Below are 12,063 nucleotides of genomic sequence, written 5' to 3'. Positions count from 1 at the left end.
ATGCTAAGCTGAAAGGCTATGTACACTTTTGGGGGCATTTTATATTATTATTGCATTGTACGCATTTTGAGTTAAAGGGTTTCTGTCACCAGAAATACCTGCCTGGTCCTGTCAATCAAGACTTGGAGGGAGGTGCCAGAGGTGGAAGAACGGAGCCTCTAGGAGCAGGAGCAACACCCTCCACTGCTCCTAGAGGCTAATTTGAATATTATAAAAGTTACATTTATGGAGTAACGGGGGAATAGATAAAACTAGGAATAGACTAGTTAGGTTCAGCTGACAGCACATCGCTAATGTCAGCCAGTTTAATTTAGGTATTTCTGGTGACAGAAACCCTTTAAAAATTATTTTTTCAATTGGTCTTTATGAAAAAAAATTGGAGCCCTTTTCTCTGCATAGCCTTGAGATTCTCTAGTACCCTGCTGTCTTTTTTTCTGATAAGAATGTGGCTTAGATAAGTGTTTATGACCTTTTAGTAATTTAGAGATTAGGGCTATTAGATGACCGTGAAAGTACGATTCACACAGCTAGACAGTTAATCCTTTGTGACATAATGGCTGAATATTTTTAATAAAGACCAATTGAAAAAAATAATTTTAGCCCAAAATGAGTAAATTCCAATCATAAAAAAATGCCCTCAATGGTGTACATACCATTTAAGCTAGGACCCTTTTACACAGGTTGCAGATACGGCTCTTTATTGGGAATGAATGTTCATATAAATACTCGTTCCTGAATTGGCTCATGTAGAGCTGCCACTAATCATCTCTCAAGGGATCGCATCTTTCAAACTGCGCCAAAAATAAATCTTTATTGGTGGCAGCATGTTGCCCCTTGGATAACAGGATTTTGCTACTGAAAAACAAGGAAAATGCATGTGGGTCAAGCATGTGGGTGAACCATCATAGTAATGTTACTGATCATTGCTGCATGTGTGAAAAAAGGCCCTTAGTTGACTAGGTGACCAAAGACAAAGGTGCTCTGCATAAGACTGTGCGTTACTGTGCAGACTTAGGAAAAGAGCACATGTTTGATTTTTAATCATGGTTTCATATAAATGTTTTTTCTTTCTTATAGAAAACCTTAATGGATTATAAAGAAATTGTTGTACAACATGTGTTCGACATTCAAAGCTTTATCGATGATTCCTTCAAAGAACTTGAACCATCTCATCTTATAACACTAACGGTTGCCTCCACACTGCTGACTGTATGGACGTACAACTTCATATTTAATCGGGAAAGTAAGCATTTATTTCCAATGTCGTTTTTTAAAAGAAAATCGTAGCAAAAATTTGAAAAAGAGAAAACATAACTTCTGTAGGTCTCTTGCTTAGGCTTATCCTAAATCATTATCTCTCCTGCACTAGTTCAAATGTATTTTAATTATCTTGTTTTTCACTCTATAAGATGCACCAAGGTTTTAGAAGAGGAAAATTAGAAAAAAAATATTTTTCATCAGCCCTCAGATCAAGGGAAATCAATTTCAACAGCTCACAATCCTTGTTCATGCTGCACGGGAAGGGTCGATCCCCACGTCAAAGTCCAACAGATAATCCCAGCAGACATTCTTATTTTTTAATTCGTTATATTATTTATTTCATCAACAAAACAAAATTACAGGATGCGTTTCGGCCCGTCCAGCCTTTCTCAACTGCATGGTGTCAAATGACTCCAGATAGCATTTTATAGGTATAAATCACCTGTTCATGACATCATTAGTTAATCAAACAGACAGGAAATTTTGCAGTGAATATGGCCGAATACAGGATGAAATAATTTTGACTAGTTCTCTGTGTCATTTCCTGTCTGTTTTATTAATTGATGATGTCATGAACAGGTGATTTGTACCTATAAAATGCTATCTGGAGTCATTTGACACCATGCAGTTGAGAAAGGCTTGATGGGCCGAAACACGTCCTGTAATTTTGTATTTTTTATGAAATAAAGAATATAACGAATTGAATAAGAACATCTGTTGGGATTATCTACCAGCCCTCAGATGAGACATTATTCCCACCTGTCCCCCCAATTTTCATCAGATCCCCAATCTGTATCAGACCACCAATCTACATCAGACCTCAGTTGAGACCCCCCCCAGTCTGTATCTGACCTCATATTCAACCCTCAAACTTTATCAGACCTCAGATCAGACTCCCAATCTTCATTAGACCTCAGTTCAGGAACCAATCTGTATCAGACCTCAGATCAGACTCCCAAATCAGACCCCCAATCTTTATTAAACCTCAGATCAGGCCCCAATCTGTATCGGACCTCAGATCAGATCCCCATTCCTCATCAGACCTCAGATCAAACATAAGATAAATAAAGGAATTTGCCTCCCCTCCTCCGGACCGCACACTCTTCCTGCACTCTCTGTTCTTTAGTCTTCTTCCGGTCATGTGCTGCACTGTGACCTGATGACACACAGTGTCATGTTACAGTGCATGCCTATGTGCACTATGTCTTGATGTTCTATGCAATTAGAAAGCAATGCAGCGCGGGCCTCGGAAGAAGACCAGGGAATGGCGAGTAGTATCAGCGCTAGCAGAGCTACACTCGCTGCTTTATCGATCTCCTGCACACTAACGAGTGCTTCCATAATGGAAGTGCTCATTAGTATTTGCTTCAAAAGACACACTTTTGTAGAAAAAAAATAATGTTATTTTCTAAAACGAAAAATACAGTACTATAGTAAATACAGTCTCATTATATGATATAAGTAATAAAATCACAATACAGAACAATCCAGTACACCCAAAGTGAATTTCCAGGGGAAATGCTATTATATGTCATATTTGGATGCAGCTTCAGGATAGGAAGTTCAATCTCCACTGGCAAGAAGGTTTCTTTGAACCACATGTATTATGTCTTCGTACAAGCTCCAAGTATTATGGAGTTTTGGGGTGTCATGTCTAGAGGACCTGTACCTTTTGTATGCTTCTAGATTTATATGAAGGCGTATAGAGTTTTGATCCAGTGCTGAATTATGGACATATACAGTTGCAAGAAAAAGTATGTGAACCCTTTGGAATGATATGGGTTTCTGCACAAATTTGTCATAAAATGTGATCTGATCTTCATTTAAGTCACAACAATAGACAATCACAGTCTGCTTAAACTAATAAACATACAAAGAATTAAATGTTACCATGTTTTTATTGAACACACCATATAAACATTCACAGTGCAGGTGGAAAAAGTACATGAATCCTTGGATTTAATAAGTGGTTGAACCTCCTTTGGCAGCAATAACTTCAACTAAATGTTTCCTGTAGTTGCAGATCAGACGTGCACAACGGTCAGGAGTAATTCTTGACCATTCTTTACAGAACTGTTTCAGTTCAGCAATATTCTTGGGATGTCTGGTGTGAATAGTTTTCTTGAGGTCATGCCACAGCATCTCAATCGGGTTGAGGTCAGGACTCTTGCTGGGCCACTCCAGAAGGCATATTTCTTCTGTTTAAGCCATTCTGTTGTTGATTTACTTCTATGCTTTGGGTTGTTGTCCTGTTGCAACACCTATCTTCTGTTGAGCTTCAGCTGGGGGACAGATGGCCTTACGTTCTCCTGCAAAATGTCTTGATAAACTTGGGAATTCATTTTTCCTTCGATGATAGCAATCCGTCCAGGCCCTGACGCAGCAAAGCAGCCCCAAACCATGATGCCCGCCCCACCACCATACTTCACAGTTGGGATGAGGTTTTTTATGTTGGTGTGCTGCGCCTCTTTTTCTCCACACATAGTGTTGTGTGTTTCTTCCAAACAACTCAACTTTGGTTTCATCTGTCCACAGAATATTTTGCCAGTATTGCTGTGGAACATCCAGGTGCTCTTGTGCAAACTGTAAATGTGCAGCAATGTTTTCTTTTGGACAGCAGTGGCTTCCTTTGTGGTATCCTCCCATGAAATCCATTCTTGTTTAGTGTTTTATGTATCGTAGATTTGCTAACAGGGAGTCAGCATATGCCAGAGACTTTTGTAAGTCTTTAGCTGACACTCTAGGATTCTTATTCACCTCATTGAGCAGTCTGCGCTGTGCTCTTGAAGTCATCTTTACAGGACGGCCACTCCTAGGGAGAGTGCTGAACTTTCTCCATTTATAGACAATTTGTCTTACTGTGGACTAATGAACAGCAAGGCTTTTGGAGATACTTTTATAACCCTTTCCAGCTTTATGCTGTCATGGATGATGTTGCAGATAGCTGGAACTTATGAATAAATGTCCGACTGGCTTGATCCTAAACTAAGGAGCATATAGGTGAGCCCTATAAAACCCTAAGAGATCTCCCTGACTGCTATGCCCATGCAAGGGTCTTAATGTTAGACGATTGCATGCCCACATACCTAAGGCTGTGTGACACCTGAAAACCCTATAATAGTGAGGGGACATGACCACCGGCTCCCTGCTCTTAATACGGACGGAGTCAGGGTCACCTAGAATCAAGCCAGCAAGGAAACACAATACATGAAAAGACTTATCTGAGTAAACAGCAGCAGCAGCCTCCAGCAGTGAACACTTCATCCAGGAAGTAGTATAAACCACAAAGTGAGGCAGTATGGGAGGGAATATAAAGGGAGACGATTAGTCTAAATAGGTGACACCTGGGGGAAGGAAAGGAAACCAAAACAAAAACGTCATGCAAGAGGTAGAGAAGGACGTCTGCCAGATCTTCTCACAGAACTGGCGGTGACATATGCACGTCAACAATTCTTAATCTTAGGTCTTCTGAGAGCTCTTTTGTGCGAGGCATCATTTACATCAGGCAATACTCCTTGCGAAAAGCAAACCCAGAACTGGTGTGTGTTTTTTATAGGGCAGGGCAGCTATAACAAACACCTCCAATCTCATGTCATTGATTGGACTCCAGTTGGCTGACACCTCACTCCAATTAGCTCTTGGAGATGTCATTAGTCTAGGGGTTCACATACTTTTTCCACCTGCACTGTGAATGTTTACATGGTATGTTCAATAAAAACATGGTAACATTTAATTCTTTGTGTGTTATTAGTTTAAGCAGACTGTGATTGTCTATTGTTGTGACTTAGATGAAGATCAGATCACATTTTATGACCAACTTGAGCAGAAATCCATATCATTCCAAATGGTTCACATACTTTTTCTTGCAACTGTAAATAAATAGATGTTCAAGAATTGTTTTATTACACAGGGAATGCATGGAGCTAATAAAATAGGCATGTCAGGAGTGGTGAAAGGTCCTCTTTAAGTCTCGGAAAACCCTTTTAAAGATGTATTTTTTAAATATTGATATATAGGTCATTCATATAAATGTCAATGTTCCAAACACCCTGAAACAGCTGATCGGTGGGGCTGTAGAGTAGCTACTGCTCTGGAACTACGTATCTCCATCCATTGTTTAGTGGATGGAGCTGGTAACTGCTGTTGAAGAGAATGGGAGCAGCACTGCAGTTATGGACAGAGCTGTCTAGCATTGGAGCTACTCTGAAACAGCTGATTGGCAGGGATGTGGGGTTATGAACCCCCACTGATCTGATATTGGTGGCCTATCCTGAAACTTAGCCTTCAGTATTAACCCGCACCTATAAGACAATGGGGGCATATCCTAGCGATATGCCCCCACTGTCCATTATGAGACAACCCCTTTAAAGTAAATAAGATGTGGATTGGAAATGACTAGAGTTGAGCGAACACCTGGATGTTTGGGTTCGAGAAGTTCGGCCGAACTTCCCGGAAATGTTCGGGTTCGGGATCCGAACCCGACCCGAACTTTGTCCCGAACCCGAACCCCATTGAAGTCAATGGGGACCCGAACTTTTCGGAACTAAAAGGGCTAGAGGGCTGCAAAAGGCAGCAAAATGTAGTTAAATCCCCTGCAAACAAATGTGGATAGGGAAATGAATAAAATAAAAAAATAAAAAAATTAACCAATATCAATTGGAGAGAGGTCCCATAGCAGAGAATCTGGCTTCATGTCACCCACCACTGGAACAGGCCACTGTCAGATATTTAAACCCCGGCACCCAGACAGAGAAGAGAGGTCCAATAACAGAGATTCAGGCTTCATGTCAGCAGAGAATTAGTCTTCATGTCATAGCAGAGAATCAGGCTTCACGTCAGCCAACACTGGAACAGTCCATTGTCATATATTTAGGCCCCGGCACCCAGACAGAGGAGAGAGGTCCCATAGCAGAGATTCAGGCTTCATGTCATAGCAGAGAATCATGATTCACGTCACCCAACACTGGAACAGTCCATTGTCAGATATTTAGGCCCCGGCACCCAGACAGAGGAGAGAGGTCCCATAACAGAGATTCAGGCCTTATGTCAGCAGAGAATCAGTCTTCATGTCATAGCAGAGAATCAGGCTTCACGTCACCCAACACTGGAACAGTCCATTGTCATATATTTAGGCCCCGGCACCCAGACAGAGGAGAGAGGTCCCATAGCAGAGATTCAGGCTTCATGTCATAGCAGAGAATCATTCTTCACGTCACCCAACACTGGAACAGTCCATTGTCAGATATTTAGGCCCCGGCACCCAGACAGAGGAGAGAGGTCCCATAACAGTGATTCAGGCTTCATGTCAGCAGAGACTCAGTCTTCATGTCATAGCAGAGAATCAGGCTTCACGTCAGCCAACACTGGAACAGTCTATTGTCATATATTTAGGCCCCGGCACCCAGACAGAGGAGAGAGGTCCAATAGCAGAGATTCAGGCTTCATGTCATAGCAGAGAATCATGCTTCACGTCACCCAACACTGGAACAGGCCACTGTCAGATATTTTTAGGCCCCGGCACCCAGACAGAGGAGAGGTTCATTCAACTTTGGGTTGCCCCGCAATATAATGGTAAAATAAAAATAGAATTGAATGAGGAAGTGTCCTGGAGTACAATAATATATGGTTAAGGGGAGGTAGTTAATGTCTAATCTGCACAAGGGATGGACAGGTCCTGTGGGATCCATGCCTGGTTCATTTTTATGAACGTCAGCTTGTCCACATTGGCTGTAGACAGGCGGCTGCGTTTGTCTGTAATGAGGCCCCCTGCCAGGGTGAATACATGTTCAGACAAAACGCTGGCCGCCGTGCAGGCCAGCACCTCCAAGGCATAAAAGGCTAGCTCTGGCCACGTGGACAATTTGGAGACCCAGAAGTTGAATGGGGCTGAACCATCAGTCAGTACGTGGAGGGGTGTGCACACGTACTGTTCCACCATGTTAGTGAAATGTTGCCTCCTGCTAACACGTTCCGTATCAGGTGGTGGTGCAGTTAGCTGTGGCGTGTTGACAAAACTTTTCCACATCTCTGCCATGCTAACCCTGCCCTCAGAGGAGCTGGCCGTGACACAGCTGTGTTGGCGACCTCTTGGGCTTCCACTTGTTCCCCTGTGACATTTGGGAATGCTCTCAGTAGCGCATCTACCAATGTGCGCTTGTACTTGCGCATCTTCCTATCACGCTCCAGTGCAGGAAGTAAGGTGGGCACATTGTCTTTGTACCGGGGATCCAGCAGGGTGGCAACCCAGTAGTCCGCACATGTTAAAATGTGGGCAACTCTGCTGTCGTTGCGCAGGCACTGCAGCATGTAGTCACTCATGTGTGCCAGGCTGCCCAGAGGTAAGGACAAGCTGTCCTCTGTGGGAGGCGTATCATCATCGTCCTGCGTTTCCCCCCAGCCACGCACCAGTGATGGGCCCGAGCTGCGTTGGGTGCCACCCCGCTGTGAACATGCTTCATCCTCATCCTCCTCTACCTCCTCCTCATCCTCGTCCTCCTCTTCCTCCAGTAGTGGGCCCTGGCTGGCCACATTTGTACCTGGCCTCTGCTGTTGCAATAAAACTCCCTCTGAGTCACTTCTAAGAGACTGGCCTGAAAGTGCTAAAAATGACCCCTCTTCCTCCTCCTCCTCCTCCTCCTCCTGGGCCACCTCTTCTTCCATCATCGCCCTAAGTGTTTTCTCAAGGAGACATAGAAGTGGTATTGTAACGCTGATAACGGCGTCATCGCCACTGGCCATGTTGGTGGAGTACTCAAAACAGCGCAACAGGGCACATAGGTCTCGCATGGAGGCCCAGTCATTGGTGGGGAAGTGGTGCTGTTCCGCAGTGCGACTGACCCGTGCATGCTGCAGCTGAAACTCCACTATGGCCTGCTGCTGCTCGCACAGTCTGTCCAGCATGTGCAAGGTGGAGTTCCACCTGGTAGGTACGTTGCATATGAGGCGGTGAGCGGGAAGGCCGAAGTTACGCTGTAGCGCAGACAGGCGAGCAGCGGCAGGATGTGAACGCCGGAAGCGCGAACAGACGGCCCGCACTTTATGCAGCAGCTCTGACATGTCGGGGTAGTTGTGAATGAACTTCTGCACCACCAAATTCAGCACATGCGCCAGGCAAGGGATGTGCGTCAAACCGGCTAGTCCCAGAGCTGCAACGAGATTTCGCCCATTATCGCACACCACCAGGCCGGGCTTGAGGCTCACGGGCAGCAACCACTCGTCGGTCTGTTGTTCTATACCCCGCCACAACTCTTGTGCGGTGTGGGGCCTGTCCCCCAAACATATGAGTTTCAGAATGGCCTGCTGACATTTACCCCGGGCTGTGCTGAAGTTGGTGGTGAAGGTGTGTGGCTGACTGGATGAGCAGGTGGAAGAAGAGGAGGAGGAAGCCGAGTAGGAGGAGGAGGCAACAGGAGGCAAAGAATGTTGCCCTGCGATCCTTGGCGGCGGAAGGACGTGCGCCAAACAGCTCTCCGCCTGGGGCCCAGTCGCCACTACATTTACCCAGTGTGCAGTTAGGGAAATATAGCGTCCCTGGCGTGCTTACTGGTCCACGTATCTGTGGTTAGGTGGACCTTGCCACAAATGGCGTTGCGCAGTGCACACTTGATTTTATCGGATACTTGGTTGTGAAGGGAAGGCACGGCTCTCTTGGAGAAGTAGTGGTGACTGGGAACAACATACTGTGGGACAGCAAGCGACATGATCTGTTTGAAGCTGTCTGTGTCCACCAGCCTGAATAACAGCATTTCATAGGCCAGTAGTTTAGAAATGCTGGCATTCAGGGCCAGGGATCGAGGGTGGCTAGGTGGGAATTTACGCTTTCTCTCAAATGTTTGTGAGATGGAGAGCTGAACTCTGCCGTGTGACATGGTTGAGCTGCTTGGTGACGGAGGTGGTGGTGTTGGTGGTACATCCCCTGTTTGCTGGGCGGCAGGTGCCAACGTTACTCCAGAGGCGGAGGAAGAGGCCGAGGCGGCAGCAGCAGAAGAGGTAGCAGGGGGAGCCTGAGTGACTTCCTTGTTTTTAAGGTGTTTACTCCACTGCAGTTCATGCTTTGCATGCAGGTGCCTGGTCATGCAGGTTGTGCTAAGGTTCAGAACGTTAATGCCTCGCTTCAGCGTGCAAACCACTTGGGTCTTGTCGTCAGCACATTGTTTGAAGAAGTGCCATGCCAGGGAACTCCTTGAAGCTGCCTTTGGGGTGCTCGGTCCCAGATGAGGGCGGTCAGTAGCAAGCGGAGTCTCTTGGCAGCGGGTGTTCTGCTTTTGCCCACTGCTCCCTCTTTTGCTACACTGTTGGCTCGGTCTCACCATTGCCTCTTCCTCCGAACTGTGAAAGTCAGTGGCACGACTTTCATTCCATGTGGGGTCTAGGACCGCATCGTCCCCTGCATCGTCTTCATCCCTACCCTCCTGTTCAGTCTGCACACTGCAGAAAGACGCAGCCGTTGGCACCTGTGTTTCGTCATCATCAGAGACGTGCTGAGGTGGTATTCCCATGTCCTCATCATCAGGAAACATAAGTGGTTGTGCTGTCAGTGCATTCTATGTCTTCCACCGCTGGGGAAGGGCTAGGTGGATGCCCTTGGGAAACCCTGCCAGCAGAGTCTTCAAACAGCATAAGAGACTGCTGCATAACTTGAGGCTCAGACAGTTTCCCTGATATGCATGGGGGTGATGTGACAGACTGATAGGCTTGGTTTTCAGGCGCCATCTGTGCGCTTTCTGCAGAAGACTGGGTGGGAGATAATGTGACGTGCTGGATCCACTGTCAGCCACCCAATTGACTAATGCCTGTACCTGCTCAGGCCTTACCATCCTTAGAATGGCATTGGGCCCCACCAAATATCGCTGTAAATTATGGCGGCTACTGGGACCTGAGGTAGTTGGTTCACTACGACATGTGGCTGTGGCAGAACGGCCACATCCTCTCCTAGCACCAGAGGGTCCACTAACACCACCACTGACCATGTCCACGTCCGCGTCCCTTACTAGATGTTTTCCTCATTGTTACTGTTCTAAGAAAAAAAATATTTGGCCCAATGTATTGAATTCAAATTCAGGCCTTTTTTTACAGACACCTAACACTATCTGGCTATCTATTTAGGTACCGTATTACACTAATACAGGCACAGCAGTAACGAACAGATTTAGCTGAATATAAATTGTAGGCCTAGCATTTAGGCCCTGGGTAACAGGTATACGTTTACGGACAGAATTAGACTTGGAAATGCACGGTAGCGTGTGTGTGAAGTTATTGAGAATGACCCTATCCTCACCTTCAATCTAATATACCCTTTTATGGATAGATTTAAAGTAGGCCTGATACAGCAGAAACCACTGATTTAGGGAATTGCTAAGTTGGGAATTGTATTTCAACCCAGAACAAAAACTGTGCTTTGGCGGACACTAAATGAATTGACCAGCCTCAGCAATAAACACAGATTCAGCTGAATATAAATTTGAGGCCTATTATTTAGGCGCTGGGTGACTGGTATACGTTTACGGACAGAATTAGACTTGGAAATGCACGGTAGCGTGTGAAGTTATTGAGAATGACCCTATCCGCACCTTCAATCTAATATACCCTTTTATGGATATATTTAAAGTAGGCCTGCTACAGCAGAAACCACTGATTTAGGGAATTGCTAAGTTGGGAATTGTATTTCAACCCAGAACAAAAACTGTGCTTTGGCGGACACTAGATGAATTGACCAGCCTCAGCAATAAACACAGATTTAGCTGAATATAAATTTAAGGCCTATTATTTAGGCGCTGGGTGACAGGTATAGGTTTACGGACAGAATTAGACTTGGAAATGCACGGTAGCGTGTGTGTGAAGTTATTGAGAATGACCCTATCCGCACCTTCAATCTAATATACCCTTTTATGGATAGATTTAAAGTAGGCCTGATACAGCAGAAACCACTGATTTAGGGAATTGCTAAGTTGGGAATTGTATTTCAACCCAGAACAAAAACCGTGCTTTGGCGGACACTAAAGGAATTGACCAGCCTCAGCAATAAACACAGATTTAGCTGAATATAAATTTGAGGCCTATTATTTAGGTGCTGGGTGACAGGTATACGTTTACGGACAGAATTAGACTTGGAAATGCACGGTAGCGTGTGTGTGAAGTTATTGAGAATGACCCTATCCGCACCTTCAATCTAATATACCCTTTTATGGATAGATTTAAAGTAGGCCTGATACAGCAGAAACCACTGATTTAGGGAATTGCTAAGTTGGGAATTGTATTTCAACCCAGAACAAAAACCGTGCTTTGGCGGACACTAAAGGAATTGACCAGCCTCAGCAATAAACACAGATTTAGCTGAATATAAATTTGAGGCCTATTATTTAGGTGCTGGGTGACAGGTATACGTTTACGGACAGAATTAGACTTGGAAATGCACGGTAGCGTGTGTGTGAAGTTATTGAGAATGACCCTATCCGCACCTTCAATCTAATGTACCCTTTTATGGATAGATTTAAAGTAGGCCTGATACAGCAGAAACCACTGATTTAGGGAATTGCTAAGTTGGGAATTGTATTTCAACCCAGAACAAAAACTGTGCTTTGGCGGACACTAAATGAATTGACCAGCCTCAGCAATAAACACAGATTTAGCTGAATATAAATTTGAGACCTATTATTTAGGCGCTGGGTGACAGGTATACGTTTACGGACAGAATTAGACTTGGAAATGCACAGTAGCGTGTGTGTGAAGTTATTGAGAATGACTATATCCGCACCTTGAATCTAATATACCCTTTTATGGATAGATTTAAAGTAGGCCTGATAC

The 12,063-nt window shown here is 44.8% G+C and overlaps 1 protein-coding gene across 1 annotated transcript in view; it reads left to right on the top strand.

The window, feature by feature from the left end:
• The window catches only part of LOC122944426 (sphingosine-1-phosphate lyase 1-like), a 193,223-nt gene that overhangs the window by 74,463 nt on the left and 106,697 nt on the right, over positions 1 to 12,063 (top strand). Inside the window, exon 2 of the mRNA XM_044302666.1 lies at positions 1,078 to 1,243. Coding sequence (XP_044158601.1) covers positions 1,078 to 1,243 — 166 coding nt within the window. The remainder of the gene's footprint in view (positions 1 to 1,077; positions 1,244 to 12,063) is intronic.

The sequence above is a fragment of the Bufo gargarizans genome, chromosome 8 (genome assembly GCF_014858855.1).
Source record: "Bufo gargarizans isolate SCDJY-AF-19 chromosome 8, ASM1485885v1, whole genome shotgun sequence".
Taxonomy (NCBI): domain Eukaryota; kingdom Metazoa; phylum Chordata; class Amphibia; order Anura; family Bufonidae; genus Bufo; species Bufo gargarizans.
The sequence above is the reverse complement of the archived record's forward strand: the minus strand, read 5'-3'. Positions and strand labels throughout refer to the sequence as shown.